The sequence below is a fragment of the Lotus japonicus genome, chromosome 4 (assembly GCF_012489685.1).
Source record: "Lotus japonicus ecotype B-129 chromosome 4, LjGifu_v1.2".
In the NCBI taxonomy this organism is placed as follows: domain Eukaryota; kingdom Viridiplantae; phylum Streptophyta; class Magnoliopsida; order Fabales; family Fabaceae; genus Lotus; species Lotus japonicus.
This window is the reverse complement of record NC_080044.1, coordinates 8728164-8755437: the sequence shown is the minus strand read 5'-3', so window position 1 is coordinate 8755437 and position 27274 is coordinate 8728164. Positions and strand designations below refer to the sequence as shown.

Genomic DNA, 27274 nt, shown 5'->3' with positions numbered 1-27274 from the left:
TTAATGCTGAAAAATTGGTTTCGTACAAGTGGATGACCTCCCCTTTTATAGAGGGGGTGGTCATGATATGGACCTTTCCTATATTTGGGCCTGACAATCAGGGCCCAAATCCCTGTACATATAAGACAAATCCAAAGGAATCTTCCAGCTGGCTTGTGGGTCCATCATCTAAGGGAGGGCAATGAAGCTCGTTGTGTCGCACTTCCCGCCATGGCTATCTTCAATGGTTTATTGTTCATTTTGGGCGGGACATAATCTTCTTTATGTCCCGCCCAGTCCAGGGGATAATCTAGTAGTCTAGCACATATCAATTTGAACAGAACATGATTGGAAGGCATGAGGGCAATTAATTCTTAGATCCCAATTTGACAATTTCTTCAAACCTTCGGCTTCCAGTTTCTACAAACAAAAATGTATACCTGCCTCACAAAGATTTGTACCATATCAAATAAATTAGGCCTACATAGCCATTTTCACCTTAACAAATTGTACTCATCGCGGAACAATCACTGGAATGCATTGGAATCTGCACAAGCAAAATCCATGCTCTGTTTACTATATACACTTGAATCCCCTCATGTTGTGTTGTTATCCATTCTATTCAAAGTATACCCTCTATACAAGTAAACCTAATGACTCAAGAACATCATCATCTTGATTCCAGCTTTCTCCACAAATGAAATGCTCTCCTGATGATAGGATCAGCTGAAAACCCTTCTGCGTAAGCACTGATAGCTGTTAGAAGGCTGTTGAATTTGCTGCCATCGTCCTGCACACGTTATTTTTCACAATGTTAAAATACATTTGTGCCATTCATGCATAATAGCGAACTGCCGAACATTCGAAGTACGGATATATTATAAAACTCAATAACGACTCAAAGGATTAAGTTCTTCCACGATGAATTCATAAATGCAGGAATATCTTAAGTAAGTTTCAACTGATCATTTAATCATAAGTTTTCTTTTTCCGAAAAATATTCAAGTAAATATCCATAAACATTTTTGTTGCTGCTATTTGCAATCTCATCTACCAACATAGTATTAATGCAAAGACCAATAAGTTATGCCCGGAACATGGTTATACTTATTGCACAATAACATGAAAATTTAAACTGCCTTAGTCCACAAACCTCTGGTTTTTTAAATGAGAGATCTCTCACAGAAAATGGTACCATGTAGAGTGGAAGATCAGAACGCAACAATGCCTGCCATAATTTGAAGCACTAACATATAAGAAGGGCAAAATTGTAGATTGCAGGACAAAAGGATGGCGAGAAAAAAATTGAGAAATAGAAATAAAAGCGTATAAAGAGAAAAGAGAAGACATCAGAGATTGAGATTCTTGCCAGTTCCTTGCTTAATAGAGCCTGCTCAGCATTTGCAATCAAGGCCTACAAGGAAAATGGCATATTAAATCACAATATCAGCAATGATCCAAATAGAAGGTGAGGTACATTAATTTTAGAAAGTAAAACCAATATTATCATATACAGCAAATATTCGGACAGGGGAAGGGATTGCATGCAGATGCTAGATGCATCAACAAATCTTACTAATCAGGTTGAAACAGACATACCAAGTTCAAACAAGAACATTTTAACCATCAGATGAATAAACTTGCACAAGAAGCGTAATGTGGACCAGTAATACCTTTCTAATGCGATCCTCTTTTACTTGATCAACAGACTCCAACAACCTCTCCAATGTGCCTATCCAGATAAGTGAATAGATATGGCTTAAAAACATACATTCAAAAGTATTTAAAGATACACGACCAAGTAGCTACATATACATTTAAATAAAAAATTAAGCGCGTAATACAAAGTAAGATTATTTGGATGACTAATCTATCAAATGCCAGCTAAGGACCCAACCAATCAAATATCAAAGTAATATAAATAGATTTTAAAGAGTATAAGTAGGACAAGCACCAAAAGGAAAGGGAAAAAGAATTTGGGGGGGGGGGGGCAAGCAGTTATATGTGCAGCAATATAAATTTACATTAAGAATTTCTGGACAGTGCAGTAAAGGCACAGTTGATACGCGACAATCCAGCCAAGCCAAACACTCCAAAAGAAATAGAACAAAGGAATTATGACGAGAACCAAAGTATTTGATTGTAGTAAAGGGAAGTCATTCCCAATGACAGATAGAGAAAATACAGTGGAAAACCTTTGGTCTCTCCCACAGAAATAGAAAATGGAAAGAAAAGAAAAGAAAAAACACAGATAAAGCAGCACTTAGAACTTGAAGGGCAGCAACCTCCAGCCCAAACCTCAACATTCTTGCCTAACCTCTCTTTTCCCCATGACATTTTATTTGTATCTGAGAAAGACCCCACCCTTTCCATGTTTTCTTCAGTTTTAAGTGTGGTGCAAACTCTCTCTTCTCCCCCTTTCCTGGTGTGGTCCAGCATAGATTGTGCCTAACAAAGTCCATTTTATTTTCCCATACCAAGTCTCCCCAGATGCTTTGGACATAAGCAAATAAAAAGGCTTGCTTATGTGGGTCTCATCTCATATATAGTTGTCAACTAGCTCATTCAAAACAATGTGGAACTCCAAACTCTCAAGTGCAATGTGAGTCACCACCACATTACAATGCTCCCCCTCAAATAGAAATTTTCTTCTAGTACAAACGGACAACAAAATTACTAGAAAAAGCCAAACACTCTATAATAAAGGATCCACAAACATGGGACGGGACCAAACAAAGAGCCAAACAGGCTCCACAACCCAGTCCAAAGTCCGCAAACTAACCACGTCTCCAAAGTAATACTCAAGAACCTAACCAATGGCTCTGATAGACTGATACCACTGAAACTGAAACATTCTGAATAGCTGATTGATGATTTACTAATACTAACATGATTCAGCAGTACAATATTTATAGACTAGGTTTCTAGAGGTTTCTTAGTCAACTGCAAAATCTAAAGAATAAAATCTAACTTATCATAATCGATCATAAAAAATCATAATAGTATAAAATATAAACATAACAAACTATATCGTAAAGAATTATCTTAACAAACTATATCCTATCAGATACCTCAACAGTTAGGTAGGAAGACAGATTGAGTAGTTGCGTGTGTGGAAATAAAATCAGAGAGCATATTAATGAGAGAATACTGACTTCCTATGATACCAGAACATTCTTTACCTATGACCCAAAACACTGGATGAGAATCCTTAACCTAAGACAATGTAGTATTTTGCTAAAGGAATGAGAAAGTTCACAAAACCTTACCAAATTTACTGATCAATTGCACAGCATGCACATCTCCAATTCCATGCACACCTGCATTTATCAGTGCTAAGATTGTTAAATAATAAGTGAAATTTTAGAAGCTTAGACCTTAGATAACTTATTAAACCCTAAGAGCATGCTTGGGAAAATAGTCAAAACAGTGGTTTCACTCTTGTTCGTTAGCCATGATGATTCTTCATTAGTTTAGCACATATAAAGACATGAAATGATGATTCCAAATCGAACCTTGATTCCACAAAACAGATTCTACCCTAAAAGAAGGGCTTCCTTATCTAATTGAATGAATTAATGTTTTTTTTCTTTTCTTATATATTTTAAAACTCCATTACATATGAATTCCAGGTACCAAACACAAAAGTAGAATGGAATGTTGTAAAATAGATTGCACTCCTAAGCCATCCAAACAGTGGAAAGTGAATGATAATTCCATTTTCATTCCAATTTCATGTGATTTGAAATACTAATAGAATTGGTAAGAGAAAAAATAACTTTATTCAAGTAAAACACCTCAGGATCAGGTAGATACAAGAACTAAAGGTATAGATAATGAATAAAGGAGAACAAAATAACCTGGAATATTATCAGATCTGTCACCAGAAAGAGCAATCATATCTGCAAACTGGGATGGTTCCAGACCTCCATATCGCTTTGCAAAATCCTCAACTCCAAATGAAACCATCCTGTTGAAAAAATACATAACAGTTTTAATGAACTACTTTGTTCTTTTCCGATGTATCAAAAAAAATGAACTACTTTGTAATTTGCAACAGCAGATAAAAATCAAACATAATGCTATTAAATTCTGAAAACCTTTCTATAGTATGTTCGTTTTAATTCGTTTTTACTGAATTGTTATACAGCACCTAGAATCAGTATTATTCCATGGAATACAGGCTTTGCATTAATAATTTCTGAAAAAAAGTTCATGCAGCACTCAAGAAGAAACAGAAACAAAGAATAATAGGAAGAGATAGTGCAACATGTTTTAGGCTTTTAGCATAATATTTATTTTGCCAATAAGTTATAACTTATAATTATCGAAACAAACACAGCCAGGAAGTTTAAATCTAAACTGGGCATCTTCCGTTTTCAAATATTTTGCCTCTGGTAATGTGATATTTTGTGTATGATGGTTAGCAGGAGAAAAAAGGTAAAACCCCATTATTAGATAAATTTTCATTATAGAGACCTTACAAATAAAAAATAAGTTCTATTAATTACTGCACTAGATCATTAGCTATCACATGACGTAAAAGCAGAAATTAGTCTGATACTAACTGATCACCACGCGGAGCAATTCTTAGGAGACGTAATGAAGGAGATAGAATCTGAAAAAAGTCTTTGTCAGGGGAGACAACTCGTACCTAACATCATAATAAGACAATCATTAGTGATAGTGAATTGGTATATCATCGAGGGTATTTCCATAACAAAAGCAAAGATATCTGTCTTGCTGCTCAGATATTGCTCCATCCCTTTGTATTAAAATGCTATACCCCGTCCAAGAAGAGTAGAAAACAAAAATCCAAATAAGTCTCATGAATCACATTAATAATTAGTATTATAAATGCCATCAAACAACTGCACCAACTTTAAATCATCAATGGACTAAGATATAAATACATATCAAACAAAACAGAAATAAAAGGTATTTCCATCGATAATTATTAATTACTGCCGAGGGGAGGTAGTTGAATAAAGAGGACGCACAAGGAGCCAAAAATTCAAATGTCTCAAACTACGGGAAGGTAAAGCGAAATTTAATTTTATTGCACAGCTAAGTGGATTCTAACCTTCCCAATGAAAGGTTCCATATCACTACTACATACAACATGAAACACTCAAATATTTACATAAAAATTACAGCATTGTCACTAAACTAAGTAACATGCAACACTGCCAATTACCTAAATAAAAATGCAAATAGGACAGAAAGATGTTTTGCAAGTAATGGAATTCAAACTGGTCATTAAACATAAATGAATTAAGTACAAATCATGAAAACGAAGCTTTAATTATTATTATTATGATTGTTTATCTTCATCTCTAATAAGAACTTAAGCATTTTTAGCATTTTACGATGGGCATTAGTTTTGGTACTATCCTTATAGATTTTCTCACCACCCCAATCTACCGCAGTTATGCTTGTGGGAACCAATTGCACACTGCATTTAAGATTGCGTAATACAAGCTATACATTCGGCAATCATAAATGCGGAAAATGCCAAAAGGGGGATGGTATGAGAATGTAAAGTGCTGGTACCAATAACAATGCCCTATTACAATGTGGGCATCTTTGGTTTTTGGTCTGTGCCAGTACAAAATTTAACACTAAGAATAACAAGATTTTATTCAGTAATATGAATGCACACTTAAGACGATAGTACCCTTTTCATTCCGTCAAGAAAATCATATTTTCTCAAATCTGTAAAGGTGCATCAGAGCAAGGGAGTATGAGCCATTCTCTATATTTCAAAACCATTAAGGAGATCACCTTGTACCCAGCATCAACACTTCTTAAGGCTAATGTTCCAATCACATCATCTGCTTCTACACCTGGAACCTATCATTGAGTGAATTTTTATCAATTACAATACACTCTTTAAATCTCAAAGCAATATAAATCCACAACTTATACTCGCCTCAATGACTTTTATGGACATGGCCTTGATGGATGCTTTGAGGTATTGAAGTCCCTGAACAATGGTATCAGGGGTTGGAGGACGGTTGCTCTTGTATGAGGGGTATAGATTGTGCCGAAAATTCTGGCCTTCAAAGAAAGTGCAAATAAAATTAGGACATGTGACATTAAGAAGCTGTAAAACAATGAACTAAAGTAAGTCATGGTCAAGGAATAAAGACAAACGCAATGAAAAAGGTTCATTAGTCAGTTACTTGTTATTTTCAAGTACCAAAAAATGATATTAACTAACCCTACCCCCATTTGAATGGAAGCCTGGTTAGAATCAAAGCACCATTAAAACTAAAGCGACACAAATATGAACAGAATGAAAGATCGAGGCCATGCCGCCATGCAAAACAACATAATTTCAGCTTGTCATTCTAAGCAGAGAGATATTATGTTCTTCAATGAAGCTTAAGGAGGAAAAGTAAAAATAAGAGGAAACAGGCCTGGGAAGAACGCATTCATGTTGAATTAATTAGGTTTAGAAGTACAACTGAATAGCATTATATCCTCCAAAGTCTAGAACCCTACATTCTTGAAATGTTCCCTAAAACAACTGAGATCAATATATCAGAACTACCTCTAACCTTATGATGAATATTGGTTAATTAGGTACCTGTAACCCAGACACATGAATATGTGGAGAGTGAAGTAATGAGAGAGTTAGTAAAGCATTTTGTATTAGTAGCTTTTCAGTTGCACAGAGAACGATCTATTGCTCTAAATGAAGAGCCAGGCTCTGGGATTACAGGGAATTTTTTTGTTCCTTTTTGAGTAAATAACAGGTCTATCCTGTTTTCTTAACTGATGTCTCTGTCTGTCAAAATTTTAAAGGGAAAAAACTGAAAACTACCCTACTGACTACACTGACCATATATGACCACAAAAGGAAAGGGTTCAAATTCTGATTTGGTCTTTCATTCCATTATAATCAAGCAAAAATACTGAAACTCATAATTAAACATACCTTTTGCAGTAAAACTTTCTTTTGATGAATTATTAACATGACGAAAAGGAACTCCTGAAATTAAAAAAGGTTTTCTTTATCAACATTATACTTGAGAGTGACTTTACAAGCCAAAGAGCCTGAGAAGTGCAAGTTAGCTGCTAGCAAGAAAGAAACATAAAATTATGCGTTTTAATATGCCCAGAAATTTGCACTCAATTGACCAATTTTCCTCCTATGGTACTTTCTTCATTGATCAAAATAAGTTTCATCTAGATACCAAATCCATGATTATCAGTTTAAGAGTATGGTGGGGAGTGATGTAGTGAATAACACTTATTTATCTATTTAGAAAGCGCAAAGCTTCCTTTCTCTTTAGTTTCTAATCATATCAAACTAAAGGATTCATCTTCCCTAAAAGCTGATTATATGGCATCAATTAGTTTTATTTCCTCAGATACTTGTCCACTTCTATTTATGATTAAGGTGAACCACAATATGAATGCTTAAGTAAAAGATATGATGCGAGATAAAAGAACTCAAAGAACGCACATGAATAGCATAAATGCATTCAACCCCAATATTTTTTTGTTACAAAGTTCCTATAGCCCTTTGATTTGGAAACAAATGCCTAATATTACAGCAGGAACAGTAGAGGTAGTCATAGACTCATAGCAGTACTAGAGCAATGGCACAAGTCTATATTCCAAGTTTTAGTGAGACCAGTGTTGTTAATTGCGGATGGAAAGCATGGCAGAAAACCAAAATCCCGCCATACATGACAAATAATGGCGGAATATGGCGGCCAAATCGCGGGATATCAGCCATGGTAGAAAGCCAAAAAACTGCCATGAGAAACCGTCATGGCGGATATTTGATAACACTGAGTGATACATGAGGTAAAAGAATCTTTGGGCCTTATGCTCAATTGCAAATCTTAAAAAGTTAAAAAACAAAAAAAAACAGTATCAGGCCAATATTACTAGCACATGACACTTAAAGGATTAATATTATGACAAAAATGAATTCTTGAATGCCCAATCTGGAATTCAGACTGAGAAGATATGCAGAACCAATTACACGTTCTGATTTAATTAAAAAAAATTTACTATTTGTAGAACCAATTACATGTTCTGATATTTTTTTGAATTTCTAATTGACTTTATAGACATCAGGTGTAGTTTCAATTCAAATTGTAGACGGACATATCAGTTGGAAACCCAGACCTAATTGAAAAGGTATCCTAATGTTAAAGACCACACAAAATGTGAAGTTGTGTGGGTGTCCATTCTTAGTTTCTTTCACAGTAACATTTCCAATTTTAGAGATTCATCCAGTAAGTCCATCTTGCCAGCCTTATATTCCATGTTTTGCCTCCCAGCATTTTCAAAGTTACTACCGTTGATAATTGTATTACAATGTTTTTATTATTTGTCAACAAGAAAATCCTAATTTCCTCGACAAAACCAGCATGATCTTAGTTAAAACATAAGACACCCAACACATTGCTGCATGGAAACTATAATTCAGAATTTATCATCAATGCAAGCATACACTCCAGAAAGTAAAACAATACAGAATATAAGTATCACAATGATTTTTAAAAGAAAAAAAGTGAATGCTTATAGACTGAAAATCTAAAAGGGGAAAAACATACTAACATGTGAAGACAGAATTTGATAACTCACCATCGTGGTCGAACACTACCTGCATGCAAAAGAAACCAAACCATATTAGCAATATTAACTGACCGTAAACATGAGGAAAAGAATAAGATTGAAATAATGAGAAAAAATAGTGATGAAAATTTTAAAGAAAATACATGATTTTTTTCATAAACATAAATACATAATTGACAAAACATACCACCACATGGGAAGGGAGAAATTCCAGAACATCAATTATCTGCAAGGAAGATAGCCGAGAACAACTATAAGATAAAGATAATACAGCATCAAACAAAACGAAACTTCTATGTGTATTCACTATCCAATCATAAGTTAAAATTATTATGTACAGCTTTATTGTCAATGAAAATTAAAACAAAATCCGGGCCTCAATTTGAATGATTTCCAAGATGACTGCGCTATATCCTTCTTTCTTGATTGAGAAAAGAACACGGAAAAATTTCATCAATGATTCAATGTTAATTAAAATTTTAAAATTATTGTTTTTCAAGTCTCAGAGGTTCATCAAGAAGACAAGTAAAAAATGCTGCAAAACAGTTAAGTTGTAGCTCCTATAAGACAATGTGGTTGCTATTTAATTAGACAAATGGTTTACATTAGTTTATAAATAAGGTTGTATATAGTCCAACATAAGTCCCACACATTATATTATCACCTAATATTACTCACATGTGATAAGAATGTAAATGTGATGCTCCTAAGAGTATTGTACTTATAAGAAATCACTATTAAGTGCCCGTTTGATTCTTTAATTTCTCTTGTTCCGAGGCAGTGAAACCGAAAAGTATCTTACACTCATTTCATAAAACTTGAGTTTGAGTAGGAAAACTGAAAAACAAGCAAAGCTTAATTCTACTCATCGTGTTAATCTTTTACACTAAACGCACTGATAAGCTTCCCCCATATACATGCAAGCCAATACACTTCACCTATCCTTGTTTGGTATAGTTGCTCTTTGAATACTCTAATATTTAATTTTTACTTCAATTTGTTTTGGTTTGGAAAAAACCTGCATGTCTATTATGATTGTCATTTTTTTCACTACTATGTATTCTTTCATTGATTGCAATCCGTCACCAACTTTAACAACAAACCCTTGATTTCAAAGCTTCGAAAATTATTACTGCACGTGAGCATATAAAGGTTAGAGAAAGTGAAACTACAAGTTCTCATTGAAATTTCAGAATCTTGATAATCATGTCACATACAAATTTTCATTCCAAGAATAGGTTAAAAAAATTATATTTATGAATTTATCTAAACTCTAGCATTGTTTATCACTTCATGTGTCTGAAAAGAATTTCTATTAAATATGGACATTAAAATTAATACTTACAATGAGATATTTTTTTCCATAAATTTAGAATAGTCTTTGATGAGAGGCAACAATGCTCTTCATCTTTATTATATTGAACAGTGATAAAATAGCAACAAAATATACAAAGCACTAAAATGGAGTACAAAAAAATGAAGCTAGGAGCATAAAACTAAAATGGGAAAATCGAAGATCTGCATAGAAAATAACTTACCAATGATAATGCCGTAAATATTGTTAAAACCCAATCTCCATTTCCATCCGCATGTGTTAGATGACCGTGGTGCAATTTTGCTATCACGCCATAACAAGGGTTACCAACAAACAATCAAACTCCTTACACAAAAGCCCAAATAAATAAAGACAAAATAGCTTTTAATTTCAACAAGAGCAAAATAAACACATGATCTCAAAAGTTATATCAAACAAGTAACCAAATTTCTCTAGCTCAAAACCAAATGCAAAAACAATTCAGCAGAAACGAGGTGAACATGTTTTAAAACCGACAATACAAGATCATGAGGTAGTTAGCGGTCCATAAGACATTCTATAAGACACAAGACAAAGCAAGAACCACAATTCTGACTATGTTTGAATATCCGTTGACACCAATACAAATGAAATTCAGCTCGAATGTGAATGAAACTCTTCTTATAAATCGAAATGAGCACGCAATCGGCATGTAAACACCGGCTAATATAGTTTAACAAAACCTAGTCAAGAATTGAAAAAAAAAAAAGAGTAAAGATAAACAATGTATACCTAAGAGCTTGTAGTATGCTCTATGAATAACCGATGTACCATCAACGAGCATTACTCTGCCATTATCAGTGTTCGCCGCACGCTCCTCCGCAGAACCAAGTGGCAATTGAACAGGTCCACATCTAGTTTCAGGAACCAACGGTGCAGTGCTCGTTGCAGAAACAGGCGAATTCAGAGATGCACGACAATAACCCTAACAGAGAAACACAGAAACTTTCAACAACGAGAAGAGCACGGTGAATGTTGATAGTAATTAGTTAATTGCTGGCGAATGCGTTTACCTTCGAGAGCGGTGTGCGGCGCGAAGAACGAAGAAGCTTCGGCGTTTGAAGGCTGCGAGAGTGGCTGCCGGCGGTGGCGATTCGGTGGAAGCGGCGGAAGGGGACTATTCTCGAGAGGGAATGTGAGTGGAGGAGCAAGAGGTGGTGCTTAAAGGAGCACGCCATTTGTGTGTTTTGTTGTTATGGCAGCAGAAGCAGTTACAGCATTGAAGTGAAAGGAAGCAGCCTGTTGTAGCAGTTAACAGATATGAAAGCGTTGGATGCGGCAGATAAAATTTGGGCTGAGCCTTCGCTCCATTTTATCTTTTGGGGAATTCTCTCATGCCCCAAAGCTTTTGTTTGGTTTGCAAGAGATAGAGAAGAGAAAAACGGGAAGGTTAGGACTTAGGAGTTAAGTAGAGAGAAAAATGTGAGAAATAACGTAAATTAAGTTGTTTGATAAGATGGAAATAGAAGAGACGGTGGAGAGAAGAAACGAGGGGAAGGCCATAGAAAATTGTCTTTTGTAATAAAAATATTTTTTATACAAAAATTGCATTTTCTAATAGTACCCTTACTATTGAGGGAACAATAGCTAAAGAACAAAAAGTCTATCTGTGTACCAAACTCTTCTCTTGGGACCCAAAATTTTATTCTCTCCTCTCTATTAGATATACAACCAAACAAGAGGGAAGTTCCTGCCTCTATCCAAGTTCTATCTCACCTATCTTTCCACCCAAATCATGCTTTATACAATGGTAATGTCATGTTATGCGATGTCAAGTTTGGTTTAACCAAAATATTATATATTAAGGCAATCATATTTGGTCGGGTGTGGTAAGACATAGTTTTAAAACTTACCTCGGACCAACCAGTATGACCGGTTGAATCGGGGCTCGGTTACTTGATTTGTCCGAACCTCTCATCAAATATGTTATGTGATTTAACTAGTAAGAACTGGTGCGACTCGGCTGATTTAATGGTTAAAACAGTGACTTCAGTTTTCGGTTAAATCGATGAGTCACCACTTGCTCAAAGTTGAAGTAAGGAAAAAATGTTCATTTTGCCTAAAATTTAGAGGAGATCGAAATTGAGCTTTGGACATGGAGGAAGTGATGCAAAGTATTAACGTCAAGCTATATATTGTTTACTCATTATAGACGAAATGGGCTAGTAAAAGCCCATATGCAAAATTATATCCAAGATCAGACAGGCCCAAAATTAAAGTCACTGACTACTCTATTGACATTCACCGACGATTAGCCCCGCCCTTGAACTGAGATACGAATTTTCAGTGTTTACAGGGAAAATTCAGCGCGGGTGCGTGTTCGTTGTTAGTTACAGTTGGTTAGCTTCCTGTGTGTTGTTATTTTCGACTTCGGAATCCAAACTGAAAACTCCGACGATGTCACGGCGAGGAATCGACGGCGACGGCGACGGCGACGGCGACGGCGAGGAGTTGACGGCACAGGAGACTGCTCTGTATGACCGTCAGATTAGGGTTTGGGGAGCAGACGCTCAAAGAAGGTAGGTCCCTTCTTTTTATTTTCTAAATTGTTTTGAAGTGCTTGATTGATTTGCTTTTGTTACTAATTTAATTCAATTCTGAACTAATTTTTATAAATGTAGTTAGCATTTTAATATTAGGTTTTGTTTGTGATTCTGTTTTTTATTTTTTGTTTAGATTAAGCAAAGCTCATGTACTAGTCTATGGAATGAAAGGAACTGCAGCTGAGGTAAACCTAGAACTACATCAATGAGATTTGTGCAAAATGAGTCCCTAAACTATTAAGCAAAGCTCATTTGGTCCCCCACGTAGGGGACCGAGAATGCTAAAAAAATAGTTTAGGGACTCATTTTGCACAAATCTCATTCATGGGGACCAAATGTGCCTTTAAGCCTTTTGATTATTGGTGGTTTTTTTTGTTGCACTTTCATTTCTCATGGATGTGTGAGGAGTTGAGTTTCCTTTTTTTTTTTTTTAGTTTTGCAAGAATATTGTTCTGGCTGGAGTAGGTAGTCTGACGTTAATAGATGATCGGGTGGCGAGTGAGGAAGTGTTTTCCTCGAACTTTCTTATTCCTCCGGATGAGAATGTGTATGGAGGAAAGACCCTTGCTGAGCTTTGCTGTGATTCACTTAAAGACTTCAATCCTATGGTTCGCGTTTCTGTGGCAAAAGGTTCTTGTTTTTTAACCCTGAATGATTCTTATTAACTTGTTATCTGTTTCTGTGTTGCTTTTGATTGGTTTATTTTTCTTACGTCAAGTTTTGTGTTTTTCCTTTTCGGTTATTCATTTTGGCTTCAGGTGACTTGTCAAGTTTCGATGTAGAATTCTTCAGCAAGTTTGATGTGGTTGTCATCAGTTGTTGCTCACTATCTGCCAAAGTACAGTTGAAACTCTATCTGAGATATATGATTCTTTACTTGATCACTGTGATTTAAATTACTTTACCCTTTATGATCTTGTAACTCGTTTGCGTTTATTCTTTTTCTGTAGAAACTGGCTAATGAGAAATGCCGGAAGCTATCAAAACGTATAGCCTTCTATACTGTTGACTGTAGGGATTCTTGTGGTGAAATTTTTGTTGATCTGCTGGACTATAGATATTCTAAGGTATCACCACTCTTGTGGTTCAAATTTCTCAGGGCTAATTATCAGCTTTTTTTACTTGATATTATCTTCTTCAATTTGTGGTCAATCTCTGTGCCTTTATACAACAATGGTTCTTAAACAACCCCATATCTTTATTCTAAATAAAATGACAATGATATATTACACCATTGGTTGCAATTAGTGTTAGAGGCCACATGGCCGAATTTAAGGACAAAATATATAAAACAGTATACCCAGTGAAAGTATATGCTGGGTTGATGAATTTTTAATGCCTAAATTCTTAATGATGCTTGTGGTGTGTTTTGTACTTTGTTGATTGCTTGAAAGTTGAAGTTCAATAAGAATTTTGTAGAACATGTGGATTTTAAACGTATTTTCATTTGTAACAACTAGCAAGTTGCTTGTTATTAGAAGTTCTTGATGATAAGCATCAGAGGAACTGTTTATTCAACCATCACTAATTTTCTTTTAATGTTTTTTTTTCTTTGGCAGAAAAAACAAGACGAAACTATTGAATGCCACCTACAGTATCCAACTTTTGAGGTATATTTTAGTCTTAATTATCATAGTTTTACTGCTATCTTGCATTTCTTCATAGTTCTGGCCTCTGGGTCTTGATGAGTTGCACCGGTGTGACACTCTAGACCTTCTATGTGTTTGAAGTGAGCCTTTTTAATTGACAGAAGAAATTAATATCAGTCTTACTAAGATAAAAGAACTGACCGAATTTAACCTGAAGGTTGAAGGATGTTTGGTGAACCTGATAACCTTAATGGCTGACCCAGCCATAACCTTACATCAGATGCCCATGGGCTCTAGGTTGAACATCAGTTCAAAATTGCATCAGGGATCCTAAAATAATAGTAATATGCAAGTCAGTAAAAAAAAGCATCCTTTTTTGTCATGTTCTAGGTCAAGGTTTGTACTGTTGCACATAATTTTCTGCAGGATTCATAATTACAGAATTGTGTTGGTTTTGCAAAACAAAAACAAGCATTGATGAAGTTCGTAGCATATTGGACCTTATCTACTAGAAGCACTAAATAAGCTCCAATAAGTGCTCTTTAGTTTGCATCCAAACGGTCCATAGTGCATGTCGGTCTGTCTTGGCCCTATGTCGTTCGTACTTTCCCTTTGCGTGTTACTACTCTACCATAAATGACATTTAGTTGATATCTTCATGTTTAGTATGCCTGTTTGCTTTTTTCTGCAGGAAGCAATATCGGTTCCTTGGAGGGCACTTCACAGGAGAATGTCAAAGCTGTACTTTGCAATGAGAGGTTTGACAAACTGTACAGTTGTTTATATAAGTATAATACATAAAATAAGAATAAATTATTCAAATCAATTGAGAAGTAGAACTTTTAGTCGTCCACTTAAGTGACTTATTAATTGTTTCTGCTTTTGTCTTGTTTATGAAGCGTAGCCTTTTCTTTTCCCTTCATTGAGCTTTCTGTCTGTTTTCTGTTTTGTGTTTTGATCAGCCCTGCTTATAGGCAAACTTGCAATCAATAACACCAATTATCTATTGCAGTAATAGAAAAGTTTGAAGAGGCTGAAGGGCGTAACGCAGGAGAAGTTTCAATTGCAGATCTTTCTGGTGTTCTCAAGCTGAAAAAGGAGCTTTGTACTGCACAAGTATGCTTGCTGGAATTTGTTAGTTAACATTCAATGAACGCATCACTCATCTCCTCTCTGTTTGTTTTGACAGTCTCTCAATGAATCTCATGTTCCTGATACTCTACTAGAAAGATTGGTAGCAAATACAAAAGAATTTCCTCCAGTTTGTGCTATCATCGGGGGAATGCTTGGACAGGTATTTTGTCAGTTTTCATTGCGTTTTGAAAATGTCATGCGATATTTATCTGACTAGGTTGACTATGGTGACATCACAGGAGGTTATCAAAGCAATTTCTGGTAAAGGAGACCCCATAAAAAACTTTTTCTTTTTTGATGCCTTTGATGGGAAGGGCATTATCGAAGACATATCAGATTCAAATGCTGGAAAGTGAATGACATCTCTGGTTAACTGTTTTCTTGTCCAAGCACCGGAATCCAAAGTGGGAAACTGCGCAGAAAACTACTGAATTTCAAAAGATCTCTAAGAAGAAACAGAGCACTTTAAGTGGACAATCTTTTGCATGAACTGCTCAGTTATAATGTCTTAGTTGCTAATTTATGTAGGCTATTAACAATTTAGGGCTAGCATTGTCTTGGAATGTAGCAAATTAAATGTATGTATGCTTTGGACCATGGATTATCTTCTGTTATCAAGCGTATGTCTTGGAACTTATGAAGCCTCATCATGGTTCAGAAATCTACTCTGTATATTATTAATAAGAGTACTCACTATGGAGAGTGAGGTTCTCAGCCTCGTACGTTTTTTGGTTATTATCTTCCTCAATCCTCACTTAACATTTTCTTCTCTTTCAAATGGCAAAATATCTCTCCTTGCCAAAATCAACGCTTCTGGCTTCTGCTTTGAGTCTGTGACTAATGTATCACTCACCTTACCAAAATCTCCTTGTGAAATCAATGTTCCGATACACTAAAAATCCCTTAATTTTTGCCATCATCTCTTAAACCCCTTAATTTCATATAGCAATTTGTAAGACAATGTCTCCTTTGTCAGCTGATTCAGATTCAACCTATCTTCATCTCAGTTATTGCCTTTATCTCCCCATCTTTATCTCCCAAGTCTTTGCCTTTTGTCTCACAGTTCTCCCAATTTCAGGTGTGACTTCTCATTTGCGGCATGGGTAAGTCATGTTCTTCATCTAATTTTTTTTTCCTTATATTTTTTCTATGGTTTTTATACATTTAAATCCATATCCTTTAAACTCATAAAAATATGATTAATATAAATACAAGTTGAGTCCGATAATTTATATCAATATATCGTTTGAATAATAAGTAAAGATTCAACATTTTAAAAATCTTATCATATTTTGCAACATTAAACATATATATGAAGGATTTTAAAAACTCATTTACAATAAAAAAATTAAAATATATATTCCATTAATTTGACCAAAAAATAAAAAAAATATTTCACATATTATATACATAACCTTCCCCCTCAAAATTAAATACAACAATCTCCATTTCATTGATTATTTCAAAATATCCAATGCTGTCACTGAAATTGGAGGGATTATGACCTTCATCTTGTTGTGGCGAGGGTGAAATGGACTTTGTCTTGGTGTTACCTATATATATAATAAAAATAAGTAAGTATATTTTAGATCCATATGTTAGCCTAAATATGTATAATATGTTCATATCAGAAGAAAGACAACACCTTTTTTGGCTCTAAGAAGCTGTTTTCATCCAATGCATTTACAGACGTGAGCACAGTCTTTGTCCCAATTATCTTTGAGTTCCCCAATCCCCGAACAATAATCTTGAGTTTCACTTGGTTGTTTCCCAAGTTTGCAACCTAATCATGTCAATTGTAGACAAATGAGTATATTATGTGAAAGAAATAGTAGTCAAAACGCAACATTAGATCAAAATATACAAAGATATACAAGTATGCTATAATTTAAACTTTTTAGCACAAAAACACAAAAAACTAAAAATGTATTACCTTTATTTTTAAGTAAGTTTTCTTGTCTAGAGGATTTGTCCAAAGAATTGCTGATGCGTCAAATGAGGAAGGATCGGGTGTTTGAAGTTGTGAGTTAAGAAATGTTGCTTCATTTGACTCTTTAAACATATGTGTCACCCAGTAGCTAGGAGTTCCATAAGCTTGATGGGAGTTAAAAACAATTGCATCCGGGTTCCACCTATAATGTCCAAAATTGTACACCTCATTATTGCCTTGATGCACTAAAATAGACATAAATGAATATAATGAGACATTTATTCTATAGATTTACGAGAAATAAAATAGACATACTTCCTATCATTTGCATTTACAAAAAGTGGTGCGTATGCTGCCATTGCTACATGATCACTGCATCATAAATGAGAAAAAGAATGGTAAGTACAAATCGATCTAATGATTTTGAAAATAGTAAAGTAGCCAAATTCTATATTTTAGAAAATGTGCAGTAAATCTAACCTGTTTCTTTCTAATCCAATAAGGAACCCAGCTTCGGACACACCTCCTATAAGGGTTCCAAGCTTAGCATGTTGGCTCCCAATTAGAGCATACTCACTCACAAAAGCCTGCAGGGTTTTCAAATCACCAGAAGCATTAATTCAAGTGTCAAGTGTCTAACAAGATATCGTATATAGAGTTTCAAGAGGATCACAAAACCTTTGGACCATTGCGGGCGTCTTATCAAACCGATGGGCTTTGTTAAACATTTCTGAAGGCTCGGTAGGGTAAGTCTGTTAAGAAATTTAGAGTATGTGAGAGGATGATGAGGTGGTAAACGAAAACTAAAAAAAATAAACTCATTATTTTTCAAAGTAAATGAAACTTTAAAGTATGAGAGTCAATTATAATAGACGAGATATTACATGATATTCATAAAAATCAGCTGGATGATCCAATGGATTAATAGAAGCATCGCAATTTGAAATTATTTGAATATCAGGATAAGCTTTTCGTATCGCATTGTAAAATGCCATGTAGTTTCCTGATAAATAAAAAATTAAATGATTAGTTTAATCTCATATCATCTATTTCATTCATGAAATATTTAAAATAAATATTCAAACAACTATAAATAAAAAGGATTTGTAGGGAAACATTGAACTCGTGTGGTCTGTGAAGATTGCAATAGAAAAGTAGTAGGCCAATAGAGAAATAAAAGGAGGGCGCACCTAGGTAGTTTTTCTTCCCACAATCTTCATTTCCAATCCCAACATGTTTTAGGTCAAAAGGCTCTGGGTGCCCCATTGATGCTCTAAGAGAACCCCATTTTGAAGTGGCAGGACCTCTAGCAAACTCAATACCATCAAGGGCTTCCTGAATTTAACGTTAAGAAAAAGATACTATTATTAGCAAATTATACCATTGTCTCATAAATAATAAACAATGGTAATTTGAGATGGAAAAAAAGTGTTAGAAATATACTTGGACAAAAGGTGTGATGACGCTTGTATCAATTTGATCAGTATGGCTGATGCCTTTAATAAGAAATTAAACACAAACAAAAGTTGAAAGTCACCAAAGGTTCTTAATCTATATTAAAGCTCAAACAAAAGTGATAAGAATAAATGTAAAAGTACCATTGTTGAATACCCAAATTGGCTTTGCACCAATGTCCTCAGAAAGCTACAAAAGGTATATAGTGTATAATAGTTATTGACTTTCATTAAAAAATAAAATATGATTGTCATCAGTCCATATCCAAATAAATGGACCTACCTGAAGACCCTCAAAATAACCTAATCCGTCGTCTGTCCAAGAACTCCAAACATCGCCAAAGTGCCCAGGCCTTTCTTCCCAGGGTCCAACACTATCCTTCCACCGGAAAGCATTTCTAAGTGTTTGTCCTTCAACAAAACAACCACCTGTAGCAAAATAAAATTTTACTGTCTTTTAGTATCTACACTTATAATTAATATGCATTAAACATCCAAAGATTTATTGTTGAATAAGTTAAGGTGATGGGGATTTTTTAGAAGTCAAATAAAATAATGATCCTAAATTGTTTAACCAAATATGGTAAATTTATCTTATACTAAAAAGGACTTGTGTAATGCATCAAATACTTGCTATTTTGACATTTGTTTTCAAGAAAATAATCAAAGTGGATAATTTTTCTTATAAAGATAATAAAATTCTCGCAAATTACTAGAGAAAGACCCTAAAGATGTGATTCTCATGCCGAGTCACATGCATATATACCTGGAAATCTAATAAAGGCTGGTTTCAACTCTATGACCATGTTGACCAAGTCAGTTCGGAAACCATGTCCCTGTACCAAAACATGTTTGAATAAAATTTTCTAATGAAATTAACCATAAAAAATTGAATAGCACCAAAAGTATCCGATGTTCAAGCTAGAATTTATACAGAGTAGTATAATTATATAAGAGGAAATCTATGAAGGGACACACACCTTAAAAGTGTCCACGGGCATAGCTGACACTTGGTCCAACCATATGACACCCTTTTGAGTTGTTGTTAACTGAAGAGTTGCATTAGAACTTGATGCAGCAGGTACCAATGTAAGCTCCATTCTTTTCCAGTTACTAATTTCTGATGCAGAAGCTCTGCAAGATCATTTATAAAATTTGTAAAATTATCATATACAAAGGATACATTTTGTAAGCTATTGAACATATGATTTGTCTTGGTTTGTAAAACATGGCCCTCACTTGATACTTTGAGAAGCCAATATCCCTCCATCTTCTGCTTTTCTAAATGATATTGTCATATCTAGCGACCCCGTTGATTTTACAAAGAAGACAACTTTGTATCCCTTTCCGTGCACAACATTCTGCAACATGATTTTGTCATTAAAAAGGTGCAAAAAATTTCAATCCTTGTAAGGAAGAAGAGTAAACTTCTACACAAAATAAACACTCGTTTCAAGGACACAAATCCAATATAATCGATTGTTGAGTTTTAAATTTTCTTTCTAGAATATATAATTTTATTCCAATCTACTCTAATTTTCATCATAACCTCTTTTTTGTTATATATCTCACATATTATCATTGTACATGATTTTTTTATTTAAAAATTATATTACTAATGTTTTGTCAATCATAAATATTGAGATTGTCAATATTTCTAATTTTAGAACTATAAACTTAAAATTAGCATATATTACATGAAACACATGTACAAAATTGATATAATGTTTCAATTCAAATAATTTATTTTGTAGTGTTTAATTAATTTAAGAAACTTCATCTCCATAATTTATATGTATATCTTTTGTAATTTTAATATTTTATCTCTTACAGTTTTTAATTTTTTTTATAAAATATCATGCAGTACTTAACACATGCATCTTATAGTTAAATTTAAGTATCAATTAAAGAAAGGACATAAAAACAACAAATAGATAGGAGGGTGTATGAGACATATTAAATATTTATTCTCACCATGCCCCAATAACCTGGGTTAGAGACACCAACACCGCCTGAAGGACATTGGTCACAGAGCACATCCATTCTCAATGCCACTTTATTGCGTTCAAAGCAAGAACTACGTTCTGTTTGCAACAAAACCAAAGATTCATTTCCAACTATAGTCCAAGGGGCAATATTTGATGGAGTTTGCGTTCCTCCTGCTTCAAAACCTGAAATAAAAATTTATATATGAACGTCGTGCATGCATTAGCAATACAAATATTGTTGTCTTAAATATGTTATCTTTCGTGAGGTAAATTCTTCAATTGGGTGAAAATAATTAATCTTATTTTTCATTTCTAGAACCTCTCAGTAGAAGTTAAAAAATGGTGTCTTACAGTTCTTTTTTGGTCATTTAGCTAGAGAACATTGAAATGGCATATAAGAATGAAACTGAAGCTTTAAAGAATTATGGTAGATAAAAAAAATTTGTTTAAATTTGTTATCGTTACAATATAGAAATTACCAAAAAAATATTTAATATATAGTTTTATAAAGACGTTCAATCATATTCATTATCTCATTTTTTACTCCTTTAATTTTAATTGTATTTAATTATGATACCACAAGACCTAATGGAACGTTTGTGTCTAAACATCTCATTGTTTAACTCATATGGAAACTAATTACCTCTATTGCTCACAAGCTCTGCCCATAATCCACCACTTCCAGCATGATTAATCTCCTGAAAGACATTAGAAAAATTTATGATATCAAATAATTTTAAAAACCGTGAAGAATCCACATAGACCATAACCCTTTCCCACCTCAAAAAATACTCCAAAGAGAGTTTCGGGAATCGGCCTTCCTATAGGTTTAAGATCCCCAGCAGATGTAAGATCTACAACTAGTGTTGAAGTCTTGTTTACATCAGCAGAACATTGAGAAACAAGATTATATGCCACTATGAGCCATAAAAAACTACAACAAGCCTTTGAAAAATCCATTCTTTTTCTCATATTTTCTATCCGATTCAACCCCAGTGTAGATAAGCCAATCTCTTTATGTTGCCTTGCTTTTATGATTTCTTTCTAGCTGGTATTTATAGGATAACTTTATTGGATAATCATCAAGAAACAATCATGGTTAAAAATTACAAGAGATCCGAGTCTCACGTATATTTTGGTAAGATAAATTCTATATGGTCAAATTACAGCATTGCTAAATTCTATATTTGAACTTTTTGACATGGATGCTACGAATGCTTATCTTAATCTTCTTATTCTCAACAACAACTAACTATGCCTGCATGGTCAACCTTTAAAAAGTTCCTCAAATGAAAAGTCTTTTCATTATTTTAACATTATCTACCTATGTATGATATTTAAGTACAAGGTAGTTGTAAATTCATGTTTGAAACTTTACACCACTAGCTATGCAGAATTTAAAAATTTCTTTATAACTGGCATCCTAACTTCTCTCATGTCTAAGACTATTTTTAGGTTTCCTACATATATCGTTGATAACATATTATTTAGGCTTAATTGCACTTTTGGTCCCCCAACTATGACCTTTCTGTGAAAATCGTCCCTAAACTTCAAAATTAGCAAAACTCGTCCCCCAACTATACACACAGTTGCACTTTTGGTCTTCTGTTAGCTTTCCGTCAGAAATCTAACGTGAGAAGCTTACGTGGCTTACTCACGCGTTTCTCACGTGATCATTCAGGAGAAAGAGTGATGACTGGACACACATGTGCATCTCACGTGATCTAACCAAGCTACAACGGTCATCTCCTCCCATCATCTTCTTCTTCACCAGACCGACGATCTGAAGAGGGTTAAAAGATGGGTTTTTGATTTCTTCTTTCTCCCTTTGAATCACGACCTGAAGAACGAAGAAGAAGGCTATGCGAGCTCCTCCAAGCGAAGGGTGGAAGGAAATGGGAGGTGGGTCTCAAAGTTCTGGCTCGTATTCTTGTTCACAGAGGAGGAAGGGAGGTCCGATTTGCGATTGTGGTTTTCAGGCTCCACTCATTACATCCTAGACTGGTGATAACCCTGGGCGAAAATTTTACGGATGTGGACTGTTCAAGGTTCGTGTTCTTACCCATTGTCTTCTCCTTGCTCTCATATATCTGTTATCTGCTCTCTCATAACTCTGTTTTTCTGTATTTGCAGATACATGGCAAGAGAGTCTGCAGATTCTTTGTTTGGTATGATGAATATCATGGACTAGTAAAATGTGATAGGTTTGATGAAGAAATTGTAAGGGAGAAGAAAATTATTGGTGCAATGTTGAGGAAGATTGATGATATGAAGAAGAAGGAAAGGCTGTTGGAGATTTCTTTGGTGACTTGTATCATTTTGATGATTCTGTTGGTGTTTGCTTATGTAAACAAATAGGGGGATAGTTGGTGTTGGGCTATGTAATTTGTTGTAGTTGTGATGTATGAAATTGAGATTTTGATGCAATGTAAACCTGTGCTATTTCATTAATGAATTAGAGACCTGTGGTATTTTAGCCATCTCTTTATGATGCAAAGTAAACCTGTTGTATTTTGATGCAAGGCCTTCATTTGTCATGCAACACACAAAGTAACTTTGGCACTTAGGCCTTCAATTGTCATGAAGCAAAACACAAAGTAACACACAAAATTACTGCACTGATTCAACAAAATAACAGTGGCACTTAGGCCTTCATTTATCATCAAAAACCCACAGTAGAGTACACAATTGGCACTTAGGCCTTAACAACATTACAGAAACCATAAAAAGAGTCACATTGCTCAATTGACACTTAGGCCTAAACCACATTACAGAAACATTAAAAAGAGTCACATTGCTCAATTGTCACTTAAGCCTAAAACACATTACACATTTTGAAGCCTAAAACACATTACTACTTTGATCCACTAACTTCTCCAAGCTTCCTCTTCTTTCCTCCCTTAGCATTTTGTCCCTTCCTTTTGGCTGGCTGTTTCACTTTCCCTTTCCCTTTAGCTTTGTCAGCCTCATTTGATCCAGCTTGAGCCTGTGGAGCCTGAGATTGTGGAGCCTGTGGAGGCTAAGATTGGCTAAGAGGAGGATCACCCTGGGTCTGGCTCACAGGAGGTGCATCCTGAGTTGCATTTTGAGTAGTTTGCACATCCCTCTGCTCAGGTTGCAGTATTGTAGGGTTATCCTGCAAAATTAGAGAACATCCATAAGAACAATAATATTACATATAGGAACAAATATAAGAGTACATGCAATGGACAAGTATCTGACCTTATTCCCTCCAACAGGAATCTCTCTATCAGCTAGGTCCTTGGCCTTGCAAGTTCTTACATTGTGCCTTTGTCCTCCACATCTTCTACATTTTAGTGCAGAACCTCATTTCTTCAACTTTGTAGGGTTCTTCTTCTCATCATTTGCCTTGTTTCTAGCCTTCTTTGGCCTCCCAGGAGCTCTTCTTACAAAAGGAGGGTTCAAGGGTGGTGCAGGATCTTCTGGCCATAACTTAGGCCCATTATTGGGCTAGATTAGATAAGAATATGTTCCCATGAAAGTTGATTTCCTGTGATTTTTTCATAACAACAATTAGAACTACAAATTGGAATTTATTAAGAACAATTATAACAACATTTAGAACTATAGATTGAAACTAACATGTAGCTTGGATCCACATAATTCTCAGGGTTCCGGCGTGCAAACCACATACATGCAATGGAATGTGAGCAAGGAATGCCTGTTAACTGCCATCTCCTGCAGGCACATGTCCTTTCTTCCAGGTCTACAACATAAGAATCAGAATCTCTCTTCACTTGGAAGTGTCTGAAATTGTCAGAACCATTCCAAACTGCTACGCATTTGTCAGCTGCTTCCTTGGAGAATTCCAACCTTTGTTGAATCAGTGGACATATGATTGAAGTCTTCCATCTCAGCATCAATTGTCTCTGCTTGACAATCCTATTGTTGATGTAAAACTTCAGCCCCTCTAGCAGAGAAATGATGGGCTTGTCCCTATGCTCCAACACTGCCATATTAAATGCCTCGCACATATTGTTGACCTGCAAATCACATCTTGTGTCTGTGCTATAGGATGATCTTGCCCACTGCTTTGCTTGCAGCCTCATCATGTCATTGTAAGCCTATTCACTAAATGCCTTCATCAAATCCATTTCTTTCTTCCACTCCTGCACTGTGCTCTGCCTTCCACAATGCCACTTTCAATTCTGATCCTGGATACTTCTTCCTGAAGTTACCATAGATATGCTTCACACATAGTTTGTGGTCAACATCAGGAATGAGCTCCTGCAGAGTAGGAACTAAACCCTGCAAATAAAAATCATTCCAAATGTCAGAACAGAATTTAAATAAATATAAAGCATAAATTAGAAGATTAGGTTTTACCTTCTGCTGATCAGAGATAAAAGCCCACTTTTTCTTCTTAATTTGGTCTAGATCCTCCAACAACAAACTCACAAACCAGTTCCAAGAGTCCTTAGTTTCTGCCTCTACCACAGCATAGCATATTGGAAACATTTGATTGTTTCCATCCTTCCCTACAGCTGCTAGGAGCTTCCCTCCATAAGTGCCTTTCAAAAAACATCTATCTAGACCAATTAGTGGTCTACATGTGTTTGTAAATGCTTGTTTTGTTGCAGCCAAACAAACATATATTCTCATGAACACTGGCCCTTTAGGTCCCTCCTCACTCTTGATGATTACAGTGCTGCCAGGATTGCTTCTCAGCAGTTCATGAGCATAATTTCTCAAGTGATTGTACTGGTTAGTGCATGCACCCTGAATCATCTCTTTAGCCTTGACTTTTGCCATGTAAGCTTTCCACCATGTAACACCCCGATTTCGGTGGCGTCACTTTAGTAACTCAAAAATAAAATAAAGCGGAAAAGCAGGTTTTTTTTTTTTGTTTTGTTTAAATAAAAAGACTTGTCGAAATAAGGTCTCAACCCAATCGCAATTAACAGCGATTAATATACAAAATAAGCACAGCCCTTGCTGCAACTAAAAACATCGTCACGAGTGTCCTCAAGTGACGGAAAGTAATATTAAGTAATTGAAAGTAGTGCCCGCGGGCAAATAAGTGCGGCTCATAGTCAGAGTCACAAGCTTTATAACTACAGTCCTCCAAGAAAATAAATTAGCCCAAACGGCCTCCAAAAGACTTCCTACGCCCGACAAACTCCCTGTGATCCTCATGGAAGAGAATCACACAAAAAGCTAATAGTCGGGAACCTACCCTGCCCCAAAATACAACTGATGAATCAGAGCTATGACCATGACAACCAAAATCAGTAACTCTAACCACCCATATCCTACACCACTATCTTCGACCCTCATCTGATCTTCCATGAAGTCCGGGTCCACGTCGAAGGCTCAGTAGTAGTCATTTCGCTCCGGGTCCTCCCCGAACGACGAACCTTCTTGAATCATCTGTTGAACGTCTGGCAGCAGGCCGACCGCCCAAACACAAACATACAAACAAAGCCACGGCGCTAGGGTCAACTCACGGAATATAGTAGATAATACAAACAGCATGTGAAGAATAAGGGGGTATGTATATATATATGTTGTATATATATATTTATATGTTCTGTATTGCCTACCCTAAGGTATATACTTAGCATGTTATCAAGGCTCTAATAACAATTCAATGAATAATATCTCAACAATACAATAAGCATTATCTCAACAATTCCATATTGGGCGCATGTATGCATGCAATGTCAATTCAAACGTTGATCCCAAAAATAGGCATGTCAAGTCGATCCAACCCATTGGGTCGAACACAAGGACTCGCACACGCAGTAAATGACAACGCCAAGTCGGTTCTCTCATTAGAGTCGAACATACGGACGTTGCGCGCGTCTAATGACTATCGCCGAATCGATCCAATCCCTCGGATTGAATATAAGGATCCGCGCGTGTCGAAATATTATCGCTGAATCGGTCCAATCCCTCGGATTGAACTCACGGACTCACGCGAGTTTATATGGCGATGGCTGAATCGATCCAATCCATCGGATTGAATATAAGGATTCACGCGTGCCCGAGTGACTACCGCCGAATCGATCCAATCCCTCGGATTGAATATAAGGATTCACGCGTGTCAAACGATTATTGCCGAATCGGTCCAACCCGTCGGGTTGAACATAAGGATTCGCGCCCGTTAAGCCGAAGATAATGTCGATTATGCGACAAAATGAATTAATCAAAAGAAGAAAGAATGAACTTGGAACTCATAGTTCCCGGCTAAACTTTAGATAGCCAAACAATAAACTGCTCATCGAGCGAAGAGTACCGAAGTACTTGGAAACTTATAATTTCCGGCTAAACTTTAGATAGCCAAACAATAAACTGCTCATCGAGCAAAAGAGTATCAACATACTCGGAAACTTGTAAGTTTCTTCTAAACTTGGACTCGGCGACCCTTCTCATCTTTCAAACTAATATTCAAGCTCCAAGCTCTTATCTAAGGTTGTTACCATTATTCAATGGTTTTAGAGATTGATTAATGTCTTATGAGTTTTCCTTGAGAAAATAGGTTTCTTTTAATCTTATAATACTTCCTATAAGTTTCAGGGATCCCATAATCCCAAACAATTCCTTGAGAAGGTCTCGATCCATTAAAACATAACAAGGTCCGAACTCCGTTCGTCCTTTCGAACTCTCTCAAAAATCTCATAAAATTCGGCATGACTTGCCCGTTATCCTCACTCATCAGTATCACAGATATAAGTGGAA

The 27274-nt window shown here is 35.5% G+C and overlaps 2 protein-coding genes and 1 pseudogene across 3 annotated transcripts; 1 reads left to right on the top strand and 2 right to left on the bottom strand.

The window, feature by feature from the left end:
- Positions 1-333: 333 nt before the first annotated feature.
- LOC130713545 (uncharacterized) lies at positions 334-11313 on the bottom strand. 2 transcript variants are annotated; one of them, XM_057563314.1, is made up of 15 exons: positions 10948-11311; positions 10667-10859; positions 10119-10198; positions 8768-8806; positions 8590-8608; positions 6923-6976; positions 5912-6039; positions 5764-5832; positions 4548-4633; positions 3840-3949; positions 3249-3299; positions 1653-1711; positions 1349-1393; positions 1133-1207; positions 334-769 (listed from the first exon to the last, which is right to left on the bottom strand). In XM_057563314.1, the coding sequence occupies exons 1-15, from the start codon at positions 11110-11112 to the stop codon at positions 650-652; spliced, it is 1293 nt and encodes a 430-aa protein (XP_057419297.1). In that variant the 5' UTR covers positions 11113-11311; the 3' UTR covers positions 334-649. The 2 variants fall into 2 exon arrangements, with proteins under 2 accessions (XP_057419297.1, XP_057419298.1); XM_057563315.1 differs by lacking the exon at positions 6923-6976 and having other exon boundaries at positions 10948-11313.
- A 750-nt stretch (positions 11314-12063) lies between these two features.
- On the top strand, positions 12064-15918 carry LOC130715079 (SUMO-activating enzyme subunit 1A-like). Its single transcript, XM_057565079.1, has 10 exons — positions 12064-12453; positions 12611-12662; positions 12912-13107; positions 13236-13315; positions 13428-13544; positions 14037-14087; positions 14758-14824; positions 15079-15182; positions 15256-15360; positions 15440-15918. The coding sequence occupies exons 1-10, from the start codon at positions 12332-12334 to the stop codon at positions 15554-15556; spliced, it is 1011 nt and encodes a 336-aa protein (XP_057421062.1). The 5' UTR covers positions 12064-12331; the 3' UTR covers positions 15557-15918.
- A 739-nt stretch (positions 15919-16657) lies between these two features.
- LOC130712236 (alpha-L-arabinofuranosidase 1-like) lies at positions 16658-21532 on the bottom strand (annotated as a pseudogene).
- Positions 21533-27274: the final 5742 nt, after the last annotated feature.

What these genes read in the sequence shown, in the direction of transcription:
- LOC130713545 (XM_057563314.1), bottom strand. Translation starts at nt 11,112, where the DNA reads ATGGCGTGCTCCTTTAAGCACCACCTCTTGCTCCTCCACTCACATTCC. An exon ending in TGTCCATAAAAGTCATTGAG is followed by an intron (nt 5,833 to 5,911) that starts GCGAGTATAAGT and finishes ACTCAATGATAG; the next exon opens with GTTCCAGGTGTAGAAGCAGA. An exon ending in ATTGCTCCGCGTGGTGATCA is followed by an intron (nt 3,950 to 4,547) that starts GTTAGTATCAGA and finishes TTTTTTCAACAG; the next exon opens with GATGGTTTCATTTGGAGTTG.
- LOC130715079 (XM_057565079.1), top strand. Translation starts at nt 12,332, where the DNA reads ATGTCACGGCGAGGAATCGACGGCGACGGCGACGGCGACGGCGACGGC. An exon ending in TCGCGTTTCTGTGGCAAAAG is followed by an intron (nt 13,108 to 13,235) that starts GTTCTTGTTTTT and finishes TTTTGGCTTCAG; the next exon opens with GTGACTTGTCAAGTTTCGAT. An exon ending in GTTGCTCACTATCTGCCAAA is followed by an intron (nt 13,316 to 13,427) that starts GTACAGTTGAAA and finishes CTTTTTCTGTAG; the next exon opens with AAACTGGCTAATGAGAAATG.